This window comes from Natator depressus, chromosome 23 (genome assembly GCF_965152275.1).
Source record: "Natator depressus isolate rNatDep1 chromosome 23, rNatDep2.hap1, whole genome shotgun sequence".
Classification (NCBI taxonomy): domain Eukaryota; kingdom Metazoa; phylum Chordata; order Testudines; family Cheloniidae; genus Natator; species Natator depressus.
In genome coordinates, this window is record NC_134256.1 from 736,341 (window position 1) to 753,617 (window position 17,277).

Genomic DNA, 17,277 nt, shown 5'->3' on the forward strand with positions numbered 1-17,277 from the left:
TATCCCTCCCACAGACCCCCCCATTCCCCTATGGGCTCCCTCGAGCCCCCTGCTATCCCTCCCACAGACCTCCCCTCCATTCCCCTATGGGCCCCCCACACCCCCTGCTATCCCTCCCGCAGACCCCCCATCCATACCCCTATGGGCCCCCCCGCACCCCCTGCTATCCCTCCCGCAGACCCCCCCATTCCCCTATGGGCCCCCCCGCACCCCCTGCTATCCCTCCCACAGACCCCCCCCCATTCCCCTATGGCCCCCCGCGCCCCTTGCTATCCCTCCCGCAGACCCCCCTTCCATTCCCCTATGGGCCCCCCACGCCCCCTGCTATCCCTCCCACAGACCCCCCCCATTCCCCTATGGCCCCCCGCACCCCCGGCTATCCCTCCCGCAGACCCCCCCTCCATTCCCCTATGGGCCCCCCCACACCCCCTGCTATCCCTCCCACAGACCCCCCCCATTCCCCTATGGGCCCCCCCGCGCCCCCTGCTATCCCTCCCGCAGACCCCCCCATTCCCCTATGAGCCCCCCCGAGCCCCCTGCTATCCCTCCCACAGACCCCCCCTCCATTCCCCTATGGCCCCCCCGCGCCCCCTGCTATCCCTCCCACAACCCCCCCCCTCCATTCCCCTATGGCCCCCCCGCGCCCCCTGCTATCCCTCCCGCAGACCCCCCCATTCCCCTATGGGCCCCCCCGCACCCCCTGCTATCCCTCCCACAGACCCCCCCATTCCCCTATGGGCCCCCCCGAGCCCCCTGCTATCCCTCCCACAGACCCCCCCAATCCCCTTTGGGCCCCCCCGAGCCCCCTGCTATCCCTCCCACAGACCCCCCCATTCCCCTATGGGCCCCCCGAGCCCCCTGCTATCCCTCCCACAGACCCCCCCATTCCCCTATGGGCCCCCCGAGCCCCCTGCTATCCCTCCCACAGACCCCCCCTCCATTCCCCTATGGCCCCCCCGAGCCCCCTGCTATCCCTCCCGCAGACCCCCCCCCATTCCCCTATGGCCCCCCGCGCCCCCTGCTATCCCTCCCGCAGACCCCCCCCCCATTCCCCTATGGCCCCCCGCGCCCCCCACGCGCCCCGGCCCCGGCCCCGGCCCCGCTCTCACCGCTCGGGCCCGCCCGGGCCTCGCAGGCCGCAGCCGCCGGGAAGCGCCGCCTCCCGCAGCCGGGCCCGCCCCGCGTCCCTCCCGCGCCGGGGATCTGCTCCGGGGGGCTCGGGGTCCCCCCTGCTGGGGCCGGTGACCCCCCGCTGCATTGGGGGGCTGGGATCTGCTCCGGGGGGGCTCGGGGTCCCCCCTGCTGGGGCCGGTGCCGCCCCCCCCTGCATTGGGGGGCTGGGATCTGCTCCGGGGGGCTCGGGGTCCCCCCTGCTGGGGCCGGTGACCCCCCGCTGCATTGGGGGGCTGGGATCTGCTCCGGGGGGGCTCGGGGTCCCCCCTGCTGGGGCCGGTGACCCCCCGCTGCATTGGGGGGCTGGGATCTGCTCCGGGGGGCTCGGGGTCCCCCCTGCTCGGGCCGGTGCCGCCCCCCCGCTGCATTGGGGGGCTGGGATCTGCTCCGGGGGGCTCGGGGTCCCCCCTGCTCGGGCCGGTGACCCCCCGCTGCATTGGGGGGCTGGGATCTGCTCCGGGGGGGCTCGGGGTCCCCCCTGCTGGGGCCGGTGACCCCCCGCTGCATTGGGGGGCTGGGATCTGCTCCGGGGGGCTCGGGGTCCCCCCTGCTGGGGCCGGTGACCCCCCGCTGCATTGGGGGGCTGGGATCTGCTCCGGGGGGTTCGGGGTCCCCCCTGCTGGGGCCGGTGACCCCCCGCTGCATTGGGGGGCTGGGATCTGCTCCGGGGGGCTCGGGGTCCCCCCTGCTCGGGCCGGTGCCGCCCCCCCGCATTGGGGGGCTGGGATCTGCTCCCGGGGGGCTCGGGGTCCCCCCTGCTGGGGCCGGTGACCCCCCGCTGCATTGGGGGGCTGGGATCTGCTCCGGGGGGGCTCGGGGTCCCCCCTGCTGGGGCCGGTGACCCCCCGCTGCTTTGGGGGGCTGGGATCTGCTCCGGGGGGCTCGGGGTCCCCCCTGCTCTGGCCGGTGACCCCCCGCTGCATTGGGGGGCTGGGATCTGCTCCGGGGGGGCTCGGGGTCCCCCCTGCTGGGGCTGGTGCCCCCCCCGCTGCATTGGGGGGCTGGGTTCTGCTCCCAGGGGGCTCGGGGTCCCCCCTGCTGGGGCCGGTGACCCCCCGCTGCATTGGGGGGCTGGGATCTGCTCCCGGGGGGCTCGGGGTCCCCCTTGCTGGGGCCGGTGCCCCCCCGCTGCATTGGGGCACTGGGATCTGCTCCCGGGGGGCTCGAGGTCCCCCCTGCTGAGGCCCGTGCCACCCCCCCGCTGCATTGGGGGGCTGGGATCTGCTCCCGGGGGGGCTCGGGATCCCCCCTGCTGGGGCCAGTGCCCCTCCAGCTGCATTGGGGGGCTGGGATCTGCTCCCGGGGGGCTTGGGGTCCCCCCTGCTGGGGCCCGTGCCACCCCCCCACTGCACTGGGGGGCTTGGATCTGCTCCCGGGGGGGCTCGGGGTCCCCCCCTGCTGGGGCCGGTGCCACCCCCCCGCTGCATTGGGGGGGTGGGATCTGCTCCCTGGGGGGCTCGGGATCCCCCCCTGCTCGGGCCGGTGGCCCTCCCGCTGCATTGGAGGAGCTGGGATCTGCTCCCAGGGGGCTCGGGGTCCCCCCTGCTGGGGCCGGTGACCCCCCGCTGCATTGGGGGGCTGGGATCTGTTCCGGGGGGCTCGGGGTCCCCCCTGCTGGGGCTGGTGCCCCCCCGCTGCATTGGGTTCTGCTCCCAGGGGGCTCGGGGTCCCCCCTGCTGGGGCCGGTGCCCCCCCCACTGCATTGGGGGGCTGGGTTCTGCTCCCGGGGGGCTCGGGGTCCCCCCTGCTCGGGCTGGTGCCGCCCCCCCGCTGCATTGGGGGGCTGGGATCTGCTCCCGGGGGGCTCGGGGTCCCCCTTGCTGGGGCCGGTGCCCCCCCGCTGCATTGGGGCACTGGGATCTGCTCCCGGGGGGCTCGGGGTCCCCCCTGCTGAGGCCCGTGCCACCCCCCCGCTGCATTGGGGGGCTGGGATCTGCTCCCGGGGGGGCTCGGGGGATTCCCTCCCAGCTGTGGCCAGTGCACCCTGCTGTGCTGCACTGGGGGGGATCCACTCCCGGGGGTGGGGCTCATACATGCTCCCCCTGCACTGGGGGCCTGAGGGGCTCCAAGCAGGGGGCTGGGACACGCTCCCCCTGTTACATTGGTGGGGAGGAATTCCCACCCCTCCCTGCAGGGGACCTGCGCATCATTCCCCCGCCCATCAGGGCTGCAGGGCACAGAGCTGGGGGGAGGGGGCTGTAGGGTTCTGGGGGTCCCACTGCCCCCGGGCAGCTGGGTCTGGGACAGGGGCACCCTTCATCCGCCCTGCAGCTGAGCCCCCGGCTTTGCTTCCAATCAGAGTCACACTCCCCCTGCGAGGCAAGGCTTTAGTTAGTGCTCTGCTGTGGCAGGGATCGGGGCTGCAGGCTCCCACAAGCCAGCCAAAGAAGGGGGCAGGAGAGGGATCACCACAAGGCTGTGATTTATGGGTGATCTCTATTGCAGTGGCACCGTACAGATGCAGAACAGAGAGACGGTCCCTGCCCCCAGAGCTTCCAGTCGGAGCAGTTCAGTGGTAATACGGAGCTAGCCCCTTCGCTGAGGGGCTGCAGGATGTTCGGGGGGGCAGCAGATCTTACTGCTCCCTCCAGCCGGTTCTGCAGAGACTCAGCTCCCCACAGCACCAGCCAGGCTAAGCGACCACGCAAGGCACAGATGAGGTACCCGCAAGGCACAGATGGACAGCAGCCAGGCTGCGAGCTTCTCTCCTTGTCAGTCCAGTCCCCTGCTCTCCTGGTCCCGCCCGAGCTGGGGGACCCCCATGGACCTAAACCATTGTCTCAGTGGCCTGCCCACTGCTCGTGGACGTGAACTGAGCCTGGACCTCACACTGTAGGTCTGCCCCCTCCTCCTGGAGGACATCAGCCAGGAGGCTTTGCACCAAGCCCCGGAAGCCCTGGCCCATCCCCACATAGATGATGGGGTTGAGGCAGCTGTTGACGTAGGCCAGGCTGACGACGAGGGGCTGGGTGGCGTCTGCCAGCTTGTACAGACGGGCGCTGGGGGCGTGGGCGGCCAGGATCAGCCCCACCACGTGGTAGGGGAGCCAGCAGGCAAAGAAGCCGACAATCACTACCAGCACAACAACCGTGGGCCTGTGGCATTGGACCACACAGCTACCCTGGATGCGGGCCAGGACCAGGCCGTAGCAGGTGGCGATCACCACGAAGGGGACCAGGAAGCCGGCGGCGAAGCGGAAGGTAGCGACGGACACCTCGACGGTGGTCTGGTAACCGGACACTCGAGTGTACTCCAAGACACACATCACTTTGTCTGAGAATGCCTTGGTGTGCGTCGTCCGGAAGATGAAGGTTGGGAGGGTCATGAGCAGAGCCAGGAGCCAGGCTGCCCCGCTCAGGCCCCAGGCCAGCCGGGTCGTGCGGTGATTCTGGCACCAGACGGGCCTGGTCACCAGGGCGCAGCGGTCCAGGCTGATGGCCGTCAGGAGCAGGACGCTGGCAAACATGTTCAGGATGGCGAGGGATGGGAGCAGCTTGCAGGCGAAGTCACCCAGCTCCCAGCGGTTGTCGCGGGCCACGGGCACGGCCAGGAAGGGCAGCGCCAGGCAGCAGAGGAGGTCGGCCACCGCCAGGTTGAGGAACCAGACGGTGTTCACCGTGCGCTTCATCCCGAAGCCCGTCACCCAGATGACAGCCACGTTCCCCGGCACGCCCAGCAGGAAGACGAGGAAGTAGAGAACCAGAGACACCCACAGGACGGGGGTCAGCTGGAAAGGCAGCGGAGTCGACGTGTCGAAGTCGGGCGCAGTGAAGTTACTGTACCAGTCAGGATAGTCACCATAGAGCTCGGTGGCACTCATTCTGCACCAGGATCTGCGCCCTAAAAACCAAATTCGGGTTGAGTAAAATTCTCTCCCTTTTCTGCAGTGAAATGGCACTGTCCCCCAGAGGCCTGGTGCTCGCTGCAGGAGCCAGCCAGGCCTGGATGTATAGTCGCATAGGTCTGGAGGTCCCCTGTAGGCCCCGCAGCCCCTTCCCGTGCTGGTGTCCTGCTCCAGCAGCTGAGCCAGAGGCTGGTCCCAAGCTTCGAGGAGCCATGAGAGCCCCACAAGGCCAAGTGCCCGATTTCACCAACAAGCCCCCAGCTCAGCTGTTCCAGGCCCCATGATTTCTCTGTGGGTTAGACAGACCCAGAGTTGCAGCCGGGACTCCTGCCTGCTGGATAACAGCCCCCCCCCATGTACATGCCACAGCCACAACCCAGCCAGGGGGACCCTGCTGCAGAAGTCTCTGCCCACGGCCCAGTGGGTGCAGTAATGGGTCCCCCTTTCTGTGGCGCTCCAAGGGCTAATTCCTACCACCATAGAATCATAGAATATCAGGGTTGGAAGGGACCTCAGGAGGACATCTAGTCCAACCCCCTGCTCAAAGCAGGACCAATCCCCAACTAAATCATCCCAGCCAGGACTTTGTCAAGCCTGACCTTAAAAACCTCTAAGGAAGGAGACTCCACCCTCTCCCTAGGTAACCCATTCCAGTGCTTCACCACCCTCCTAGTGAAAAAGTTTTTCCTAATATCCAACCTAAACCTCCCCCACTGCAACTTGAGACCATTGCTCCTCGTTCTGTCATATGCTACCACTGAGAACAGTCTAGATCCATCCTCTTTGGAACCCCCTTTCAGATAGTTGAAAGCAGCTATCAAATCCCCCCTCATTCTTCTCTTCCGCAGACTAAACAATCCCAGTTCCCTCAGCCTCTCCTCATAAGTCATGTGCTCTAGACCCCTAATCATTTTTGTTGCCCTGCGCTGGACTCTTCCCAATTTTTCCACATCCTTCTTGTATTGTGGGGCCCAAAACTGGACACAGTACTCCAGATGAGGCCTCACCAGTGTCGAATAGAAGGGAACGATCACGTCCCTCGATCTGCTGGCAGTGCCCCTATTTATACATCCCAAAATGCCATTGGCCTTCTTGGCAACAAGGGCACACTGTTGACTCATATCCAGCTTCTCGTCCACTGTAACCCCTCGGTCCTTTTCCGCAGAACTGCTGCCGAGCCATTCGGTCCCTAGTCTGTAGCGGTGCATTGGGTTCTTCCGTCCTAAGTGCAGGACTCTGCACTTGTCCTTGTTGAACCTCATCAGATTTCTTTTGGCCCAATCCTCTAATTTGTCTAGGGCCCTCTGTATCCTATCCCTACCCTCCAGCGTATCTACCTCTCCTCCCAGTTTAGTGTCATCTGCAAACTTGCTGAGGGTGCAATCCACGCCATCCTCCAGATCATTTATGAAGATATTGAAGAAAACCGGCCCCAGGACCAACCCTTGGGGCACTCCACTTGATACCGGCTGCAAACTAGACATGGAGCCATTGATCACTACCCGTTGAGCCCAACAATCTAGCCAGCTTTCTATCCACCTTATAGTGCATTCATCCAGCCCATACTTCCTTAACTTGCTGGCAAGAATACTGTGGGAGACCGTGTCAAAAGCTTTGCTAAAGTCAAGGAACAACACGTCCACTGCTTTCCCCTCATCCACAGATCCAGTTATCTCGTCATAGAAGGCGATTAGATTAGTCAAGCATGACTTGCCCTTGGTGAATCCATGCTGACTGTTCCTGATCACTTTCCTCTCCTCTAAGTGCTTCAGAATTGATTCCTTGAGGACCTGCTCCATGATTTTTCCAGGGACTGAGGTGAGGCTGACTGGCCTGTAGTTCCCAGGATCCTCCTTCTTCCCTTTTTTAAAGATGGGCACCATGACCTCCTTGGGAGCTGCCTTGGCATGGGACAGGGTCCTGCTCTGACGTCACCGTGGCCTGCAGCTGTGGGGGAGTGACACCCCCCCCATGACCGAGACAGTCACACTCAGTGCGCCCAGCTGAGACTGGAGCCCCGTTTTGCCGGGGGCTGCACAGCGTGAGAGACAGGCTCTGCCCCAAAGAGCTGACAATGCAAACAGACGAAAGAGGGCTCGTTCTCCCCACATGGCAGCGGGGGGCTGAGGCCCGGAGAGATGGAGTTACTCACCCCAGGACTCAGCGGGCGTCTGTGGCAGAGTTGTGAGTTGGAGCCAGATCTCCTGAGTCCCAGCCCAGTGCCTTCCCCAATGGCTCACCCTCCTCTGCTGGGGCTTCAGTGCCTAGCTGTCCCCACCCAGGCGTGGGCCGGCCGCTGCTGCGCTCCTTGGGTAGGAGTCGTCTCTGCTTCCCTGGCGCATAAAGGGAAAACTCAGCCCAGGCCACCGAAGGGTTAACAGGACACACAAACACACACACACACACCCACACAAGCTGGCTCTGCAGTTGCGTTTGCATCTCACCAGAGCGTTGGGCAATGAGGCCTGGCTGCCGTGAGGAGGAAGCTCAGCGAAGCTGCAGAAGATGGGGAAGTTGGGAATTCTGCAGCGGCAGCAGAATCGGCTGGAGGCATGAGTGCGAGGGGTTGCGGGGGGCTCTGGCCAGAGCCAGGGGTGAGGGTGGGGTGATGGGAAATTCCAGCATCAGGGCTCTTCCCTGTATTTGCCAACGCAGTCTCGGCCCGGGGCTCCCTCTGTCAACGCCTCAGCCCTGGCAGGGAGGACGCGAGCACAGGCTGTCGGGGCTGGTGTAGAGAAGGTTACTCACTCAGCTGTCACACGTGTGACCAATGCATGTCGCAGACACAGCCGCAGAAGGTGCCGTGGAGGATGCCAAGCTGCCAGCCGGACTCCAGCAGTGAATCCTTTATCAGCCCTTTCTATTCAGATTCTGTTTATGAAGCAGGGCTTACCGCATGGCCCTGCACAGTCCCCAGCGGATGGCACAGAGGGAAGCAAACAAACTAGTGCCAGCCTTGGAGTCCCTCCCCCAGGGGAGCAGGGTGTGGGTCACTGCCGGCTGCTCCTCAGAGCAGGGCTGGCCAGGGGCCCTGTCAAAATGCGCTGGTGAGAGACTCCCCACTCAGCGCCTGGCTGCTTTGCAGCATCATAGCCGGGGCTGGAGTGGGATCTTCCCAGCATCCCACAGGGGAGCTGGGGCAGCTCCCACTCACACCTCAGGCCGACCAAGAGCCCAGGTCCTCCAGAGAGAGGAGGGGGCGTTAGCAGTGCTCGCAGAGACCTGGCAAACTCACAACGCCCAGCATTGTGTGCATGGCCAGACTGGACCAGCCATGGGGTCCCTCTAGCCCAGTCTTCAATAGAGGCTATCGCCCACTGTTGCAGAGACGGTGATGGGATAACCTGCCCCGGGGAATGTGCCCTCCAACCCGCCCCTGCCCAGTGAGGGGTCAGCTCCAGCCCCAAAGCAGGGGGACTGATAGCCCTCGACGGAGCGGAGATGGGGGCTGTCATAAATATAAAGGGAAGGCTAACCACCTTTAAAATCCCTCCTGGCGAGAGGGAAAAACCCTTTCACCTGTAAAGGGTTAAGAAGCTAGGATAACCTCGCTGGCACCTGACCACAATGACCAATGAGGAGACAAGATACTTTCAAAAGCTGGGGGGGGGGAGAAACAAAGGGTCTGGGTCTGTCTGTGTGATGCTTTTGCCGGGGACAGAACAGGAATGGAGTCTTAGAATTTAGTAAGTAATCTAGCTTGAGATGCGAGAGATTCTGATTTCTTTAAATGGCTGAGGAAATAAGCTGTGCTGAATGGAATGGATATTCCATCTGTGTGTCTTTTTGTAACTTATTGTTTTGCCTAGAGGGATTCTCTGTGTTTTGAATCTGATTACCCTGTAAGGTATTTACCATCCTGATTTTACAGAGGTGATTCTTTTTACTTCTATTAAAATTCTTCTTTTCAGAACCTGATTGCTTTTTCATTGTTCTTAAGATCCAAGGGTTTGGGTCTGTGTTCACCTATGCAAATTGGTGAGGATTTTTACCAAACCTTCCCCAGGAAGTGGGGTGCAAGGGTTGGGAGGATTTGGGGGGGAAAGACATTTCCAAACAACTCTTTCCCCGTAACGGGTTAAACGTTTGGTGGTGGCAGCGAAAGTCCAAGGGCAAAGGGTAAAATAGTTTGTACCCTGGGGAAGTTTTAACCTAAGCTGGTGAAAGTAAGCTTAGGAGATTTTCATGCAAGTCCCCACATCTGTACCCTAGAGTTCAGAGTGGGGAAGGAACCTTGACAGGGGCCACTTCCCGAGAGGCTGGTGTGCTAAGAACTCCACCCAGAACCTCTGCAACAGCCCGCAGCTGCTTGCATAAGCCCCGGCATTTCTACATTTTTACAGCTCCTCCCACCCTCCCCACAGCTGGGATGACTGCCTCCCTGGGCAGGGTTGCGGGGGCCAATTGCTTCATCAGCTGCCAGTTTGCTTAGGGCAGCAAGAACATTCCCCAGCTGTCCTGTGACCAGCCTCCAAATAAACACTGGAAACGAGAACTGCAGTCAGCGCCTTGCTACTGCCCTGCGGGGTGGGAGAGAGGCCTGGACACAACTGCCAAACTGCGTTCCCCCCCATAGGATCCTGCTGGCCCCAGGGTCACGTGTGTAACCAAACCAGCCACCTTTCAGCTGGGCTCTGGATTTGTTAGCGGTGTGGGCAGGGGCTCTCCTTTGCAGCCCCTAAAACAAGGAGGGGCCCAGGCTAGGATTGGGGCCTTTAGGTGCAACCATAACACACAGACTCACGGGGGATGTTTCTGCTTGCACCCTCCCGGCCAGCGTGTGCTGTCCCTGAGAACAGCGAGGTCTTTGTGCTGGCGCGGCCCCTGCCGCTCCCCGCTACCTTCGCTTGCGGCACATCGAAAAGCAGGCCCCAGCACCCAGCGGCTGGGCTCCTTGGGTCATGGCCCCCCTGCACCGGCCCGGATCTGACCGCAGGCTCAGAGTCCTGGGGCCAGGGAATGCCGTGCTCTGTGTCCACTGGGAAGCACCTGGCTCGGTGCGAGACGCTGTGAAAATAGCAGTCGTCAAGGTTTCACCCCCAGCCGTTTGCGCTTTAGGGCCACAGACTGAGGGAGAGGGGGCCTTTAGGGCTGCCCCCAGCTCATCGGACCGTGGACCCCACCAGGCAACCAGCCTGCGGTTCCTTTCGGACACCTGCTTTCATGGCCATGCCCCCGCCCCGTGGCACCGCACGCAGCTGTCCCTAGCTACGTCCCACTGCAGCCGCCCAGAGCTGCTGAGCTCAGCTATGAACAGGGTTCTGCTTCTCCGTTTTTAACCCATAAGCAGCCGTCCAACATCCCAATGCCAACTCAAACGCAGTGACAAAGAGGCACATTTATTCATCGTACAGGGGAGTGGTTCCTCGGGTCTCCTGGGAGCAGCACCGCGTGCTGGGAGGGTGGGATTCCTAAGGGGCATGCATGGGTCTGCGTAGGCCCTGCTGGCGGGGACCCTGGCAAAGAGAGAACCCCGGACAGTGTGCGCGGAACCAGCACCCCGAAACGCCCAGCCTTGTGGACAGCTCCATGAACCGCTAAATGTAACACACACACCCCCCAACGCTCCCTTCAGGGTGTGGCAGCCCCATTCTCAGCCCCTCGGGTGCCTTGTCCCTGGGCCGAGGTCCCCCTGCCCCGGCAGATAAACAGGTGGCTTCATGCCCCCCGCCCCCAGGCCCCGCACACTCATCGTCAAGGAGAGACCCGGCAGCAGCCACGTCTGTGTTTATGGCAAACCTGGACATACGCCCAGGAACACGTTGGTGCCGACCCAGCTGGCAGCGCAGCCCCGTACAGTCTCATGGAGGAAGGCGTTGAGCCAAGGATCAAGCCACAGAGCCACCTGTTGATCTGCCGGGGCTGGGGGACCTCAGCCCAGGGGCGAGGGGGAGCCGCTGGGACCGGGGCTGCCAAGCCCTGACGGAGCAATGCACAATCACACGGGGCCGGAGGGAGCGTCACGGTGAGGCCTCCTGGGGCATTCTGGGCCCATGGATCAGGGCAGGACTCACTCTGCCTCAGTCTCCCATCTCTGCCCGGCCAGTCCCAGCTGCTCCAGAGGCCGGTGTTCAGGAGGGACGAGAGTCGAGGGGTGGCGGAGCTGGAGCCATGCCCTGACAAGAAATGGCCGCTGTCCGTGGACGTTGCGGGATGAAGCTATTGGTTCAGCTCAGCCGGCGTCTGGCCGCACAAAAAGCAGGAAGGAGGCAGGACAGCTCAAGATAAGCCACTGCTCAGCAAACGCCCGAGTGCTGGTAGGAGATAGCGCCAGGCCAGCCCAAGGCCTGGGCACACCGGCAAGCAGAGGGGCTCGAGCAGTTTGTAACAAGCATCTCCTTGGGGGGGGCTGTTTGGGGGGCCAGGGTGACATGCAGGAGCCGCTGGGGCAACTGACGACGCTGGCCCTGTCTCGATCCCCACCACAGAGTGGATTTAGGTAAGAAAAAAATGGTCGCAGACTGTATTTTTAAAACCCTTCCCCCCCCACCCCCAATGCTTTGTTCCCATTGTTAAAACAAACAATACTTTGGCTCGCTGGGCACAGGCTCCCAAAGGGAAGCCCCAGAGGACTCTCTCAGACCCTCTGGGTCAGCACGGCTGCTACACAGGGCGCTGTGCCCCAGGCCTGGGCATGGCAGAGGTGCACTCAGACCTGTAACCTCAACAACTTTCCCCTTGTTGGGGCTGGCTCGGGCCCTGTAGCAGGAGGGCAGTGAATTCCTGCCAGTCATCCTCCCCCACGACACAAAACCCAAACCACCACCATTTCCAGGATGGTGCCCCTGCGGGGTGCTGGGGGGGGTGGCAGTTGGCTCCAAAAACCCAACCCCAAAATCTCAGCACTAAAACGGGGAAGTTACAGAAAATTCTGAGCCTCTGGCAACAGGGATGGGAAGCTAGAAACTCTCCCGTAATCTTCCCCCGGTGGATGCTGCTTGCAGCAGCTTGCACGGGGGCTGCTTGCATGGATGCACATGGGCACCTGGCTCTCAGGTGCTCAGTTGCACCCCTGCAGCGTGTGTGCCCAGAGGCTGCCCCGTTCCGACCTGTGTGTCACACCCAGGGCTGGTGCCGACGCCTGCATGAGGGGTAGGGAGAGTCACGCCCTGCGTCTCTGTAAGCCCTGCGCTGGGGGGGGGGGGGCTCTGTCGCCCTCTCATGGCTGATTTGCATAAGAGGGTAACAGGCTACTACTGCTGCCCGGCAGAGGCGTTACCCCCATAGCTTGGGAGAGCAGGGCCCAGGCTGAGGGCTCCTGCCTGGGACAGCTGCAGAGCTGAGGGTGAGGCTCCATGCGCCACGTCTCTATAGTTAGCCTCCTGGAGGCAGGATCTCTCTCGGAGGACCCCAGCCATAGAGGAGACCCCACGGCATGGAGGTCTCCAACCACAGAGAGGACCCTAGCCAGAGAGGAGACCCACCCAGCATGTGGCCTGTAGCCATGGAGATCTGGTTGTAGAGCGATTCCAGGTGTTGCTCCAGTCACGTCTCTCTGGCAGAGGGATTGCTGGGGGTGGCACCAGACTGGGGGGAAGGGATGGAGAAGGAATTTGGGGCAGGGGAACATGGGGCACTGGAGATTGGGGGAAATCAAGGCAGGAGCTGGAAGGGGTGTGAGGCTCCAAAGGGTTGGATGATGGGGAAATAGGAGAATGAGGGCACGAATATTCAGATATGCAAATATAGAGGTGGCACTGTGCATTAAATCACCGTCTGCCCCGCCCCACAGCCTGCAGGGGCCTGGGGCACACGAGGGGCAGTGGCCGCACGGCTGTGTGCCCTACACGGACCCCCCCAGGGTAACGACAGCGAGCAAAGGGGAGGCAGCTGTCGCCTGCCATGTCACAAGCCTGGCCTGCGGTGGGGCTGCTGCGGGCCCGTTCCCCAGCTCACACCCCGGTGCTCCGGTCCTCCATCGTGGACTTGGTCTCCAGCGTGGATCTGGTCTTCCTCCTGCTGTCAGCCGCGGAGTGGAGCGAATCCTCGCTCAGCACGTTGCGGAGGATGGACTTCAGCGAGCGCTGGAACCGGTCTTTGAAGTCCTGGCCCATGATGACGTAGATGACGGGGTTGAGGCAGCTGTTGACGTAGGCCAGGCCCACAATCAGGGGGTCGGACTCAACGGCGCCTTTGAACAGGCTCGTGCTGGGCTTGTGGGCGGCCAAGATCAGCCCCACCACGTGGTAGGGAAGCCAGCACACGAAGAAGCCGACGATCACCACAAGAACGACTTTAATGGTCTTGCGCGAGCGGGTGAAACGGCTCCTGTGGACACGGGCCAGGACCAGGCCGTAGCAGGTGGCGATCACCACGAAGGGGACCAGGAAGCCAGCGGCGAAGCGGAAGGTAGCGACGGACACCTCGACGGCGATCTGGTAACCGGACACTCGAGTGTACTCCAAGACACACATCACTTTGTCTGAGAACGCCTTGGTGTGCGTCGTCCGGAAGATGAAGGTTGGGAGGGTCATGAGCAGAGCCAGGAGCCAGGCTGCCCCGCTCAGGCCCCAGGCCAGCCGGGTCGTGCGGTGATTCTGGCACCAGACGGGCCTGGTCACCAGGGCGCAGCGGTCCAGGCTGATGGCCGTCAGGAGCAGGACGCTGGCAAACATGTTCAGGATGGCGAGGGATGGGAGCAGCTTGCAGGCGAAGTCACCCAGCTCCCAGCGGTTGTCGCGGGCCACGGGCACGGCCAGGAAGGGCAGCGCCAGGCAGCAGAGGAGGTCGGCCACCGCCAGGTTGAGGAACCAGACGGTGTTCACCGTGCGCTTCATCCCGAAGCCCGTCACCCAGATGACAGCCACGTTCCCCGGCACGCCCAGCAGGAAGACGAGGGAGTAGAGAACCAGAGACGCCCACAGGACGGGGGTCAGCTGGAAAGGCAGCGGAGTCGGCGTCTCGAAGCTGGGCGCAGTGAAGTTACTGTACCAGTCAGGATAGTCACCATAGAGCTCGGTGTCATTCATTCTGCACCAGGCTCTGTATCCTGTAAACAAACAATAAAATACAAAGGCTAGTCACTTCCTGCTACTCTGCAGGAATGGCACTGTAACCACAGAGTTTTAAGAAAACACAGATCCAGATTGGCCTGTGGAACTCACCGACATTTGATCTCAGGAGCTTAGCAGGATTTTTAAAAAAGAATTGAACATTTGTACTCACGGGACCACCTGGCGTCCCGCTGGGAAGGACTCAGGAAGTGTGGCCAGGATCTATACTGACTGAGAGGTGCTGGGGGGGGGGACCTTTCCCTGTGGACAGGCTGCTCCAGAGCTACAAGGAGTTTTACACCTTTCTCTGAGTGAGATAGTGCTGGGCACTGTCGCAGACGGGATACCATGCTAGGCAGGCCCTGGCCTCATCCACACTGGGAGGGAAAATCGATGTTTCCCACCAGTCTCATTGCAGGGGAGCATGCAGCCCAGCGCTCGGCTTAACGGCCATGAATTATTAGGGTTCATCCCCCATCCCTGTCCTTAACCCCTCCCCGAAAAAAACCCTGCCCTTGAGAATGTTCCTGGTTTTAAACCAACCTCCACCCCCACCCCCGCTAGCAGCCCCCTGGTCTTGGGGACGCCTCAAGCCCCCAAACTGCAGGGAAGCGGGTGGAGATGGGGCTCGGAGCAGCTGGAATCACTCACAGGTTTGTTTTTAATTTTAATCTGCAGGAATTAGCATGTGTGAATTTGGTGCTGGATAAAGTGAATCTGCAGCCTAGGTGCTACCAGGACAGCTTCCCCCAAGCACTGTCCCCGGGACACTGCCGGCTGCATCCCCTCCAGGATGAGATGGGATCCAAGCCCCACCACCCACCCAGGCATTGGTTGCACTGGCGATGTGCCCCGATCCCAGTTCCTGCCCCGCTGCACACCCCTAGCCTAGACAGGCTACGCCATTGTTTGCACTGGTCCGGCTGAACGCTGCTTGGAAAGCAAATCACAGCGTACAGCGGCGTTTGCACGGGGGTAGCTGGGACCCCCAGAGCAGACAAGACCTCAGTCCTTGGCCTCTCTGCTCCGCCTAGCCCCCAGGGGCCCAGGTGGCACCAGTGGGTAGATGGGCGCCTGCCCTCTTGGGAGCTGGGCTGAGGCCCCCAGTGCCTTTTGCACAGGCCAGCGAATGGCCATTGGAGGCTAACGACTCTTCACTGAGGAGCCAGTTGCCCAATGTCACTTCCTTTCTGTGATGAAACAGCAAGGCCATGCCGTTGGGGCAGGTAGGAAAAAACAACCGTTATTTATAAAGCACTCTCTCCGGGTGCGGGCCCTGATCCGGGGGCTTGGGCAGCAATGCCTACAGGAGTGGGCCCTCGGTGAAAACCCCCCTCTGAGTGGTGCAGGTCGCTGTGCTGCAATCAGGAGACGGGCCCCACACGGGTAGCAGCAAGTGCCTGAGCTCGGCATCTCCCCCGCTTTAGGCTGGCAACAGGAACAATGTGATCGCGCAACAGCACAACCTCAGATTCACGGATTCTCTCCCCAGCTCTGGGAGGGGAGCGGGAGCTATTGGTTACCCAGGGGCTGATGGGAGCCAGGACTCCTGGGTTCTATTCCCAGCTCTGGAAGGGGCGTGGGGGCTAGTGGCTCAGAGCAGGGGGCTGGGAGCCAGGACTCCTGGGTTCTATCCCCCCCAGCTCTGGGAGGGCAGTGGAGTCTAGTGGCCAGAGCAGGTGACTGCGTGTCAGCATGTACAGTTGCTCACAGAGCTAAACGTGCAGAAATGGGGCTCTTTAGCCCAAGGCAGACAGCAGCTCCGATGCTGCAGAGTTTCAAGCCACAGAGCAATCCAATTTTGCAAACACAGGAGCCCTCCTGCCAGGGCTCGAAGCAGGCTGAGTGGTCATAACTATTGGGGGACGGACAGCTCAGGGCGTGGGGGTGCCCTGGCTCGGTCACTGGCACCAGACACGTATCGGAGCTAGTTGGCAGAGCAGTATGGTTGTACGCCGATCCAACCAGGCTGGGTTAAACACAGCCCAAGCCCCTAGCTGCCAAAAACATTGACTTAAGAACAGAACCGGAACAAAATCCCTGGTGCAGGGGAAAATCTCAAGCCTGGTCCACAAAGGGAAGTGTGACCCGTTCCACCAACTGCGTTACACTGGGGTAAGCCGCCAAGGGGGCACTGAGGTATCCGAGGGGCTTCTTCTGGTTAGCGCCAACTCCTCCCCAGGCAACCTCAACTACCCTGAAAAGTGGCTGCTCTGATGCGGAATACGTGTGTCTACACGGGAGTGACACCAGTATAACCGCACCACTTTACATTCACACCTCAGTCATACCAAAAACCTCACCTGTGCAGAGGCAGCTCAAGGCTTGTTTTACTGCAGCGACGAATAATGGTTGCCCTTTAGAGAAGAGAAGACGCGGGTGCCAGGAATTGAGCTGCCAGCATCAAACCGAACAGGCTTGCCACACCATGGACAAACCCCGAGACCATTCCAACAACTCGCAGGCTGACCCATAGCCTATCGAAAGCTCCTACCCCAAATGCAGCCACCGGGAGAGGCAAATCCTGACCTGGGACACGGCTGGTCTGGGAGCAGGCGCTGCCGCCATGGGGCGATTTGTGGGCAGACTATCAGAGCAAGCCCAAGGGGCCGGGGGGAAAAAGCAAATGATCTAGGAGTGCCAGCCCAGAGCCAGCACTTAAGGTGGGTGGCACCGCCTCACCTGGATTCTGATAGACACCCTCCTTTGATCAGGCCACTTTCAGCAATGCCCTGAGCGGCTTAACAAGCTTTGAGGTCTAAACCAGTCTAACCACAGCAACTTGTGCCTGTCTGAGATAATGACAATGCCAGAGCGGCTGGACAGAAGCTGCCCGCAAAGTGCAGGCTGGAAGACACCGACATCTGCCCCATGGGCTCGGCTGTTCCCGGCTGGAAAGCCCCCCACGCCCCTGAGAAGAGATGGCTCCGGGCCCGCTGCACAGAGCTAAGCAAGCACTCACCCCGTGTGCCCAGACCCCGCGGGCTGCGTCCAGGCTGCAGGCGATTTTTCCAAGTGCCGACAGGCAGCGAATGCTGAGGTTTTATAATGCCGCAAACAGGAAGCTCCAGGGCTCTGCAGGCAAATTGCCTAGTTCAGCCCTTAGGAGCAAGGAGAGGGGTCAGAGATGGGGTGGCAGCCCAGAAAGGAACCTGGCTGTGGTGGAGGCTTCCACCCCCATTCCTGGAGTTCTGGGTTCGATTCCCAGTGCTGCCACCCACACCTAAACCATTCTGGGCCTCACTAGGGCCCTGTTCTCCATCCCCC

General features: G+C 62.0%; 2 protein-coding genes across 2 annotated transcripts; both read right to left on the bottom strand.

The window, feature by feature from the left end:
* Positions 1–3,615: 3,615 nt before the first annotated feature.
* On the bottom strand, positions 3,616–4,995 carry LOC141976229 (C5a anaphylatoxin chemotactic receptor 1-like). Its single transcript, XM_074937073.1, has one exon. The coding sequence runs from the start codon at positions 4,991–4,993 to the stop codon at positions 3,941–3,943; it is 1,053 nt and encodes a 350-aa protein (XP_074793174.1). The 5' UTR covers positions 4,994–4,995; the 3' UTR covers positions 3,616–3,940.
* A 7,073-nt stretch (positions 4,996–12,068) lies between these two features.
* C5AR1 (complement C5a receptor 1) lies at positions 12,069–17,021 on the bottom strand. The gene is made up of 2 exons (XM_074937390.1): positions 16,973–17,021; positions 12,069–14,006 (listed from the first exon to the last, which is right to left on the bottom strand). The coding sequence occupies exon 2, from the start codon at positions 13,984–13,986 to the stop codon at positions 12,910–12,912; it is 1,077 nt and encodes a 358-aa protein (XP_074793491.1). The 5' UTR covers positions 13,987–14,006; positions 16,973–17,021; the 3' UTR covers positions 12,069–12,909.
* Between the last annotated feature and the right edge of the window lie 256 nt (positions 17,022–17,277).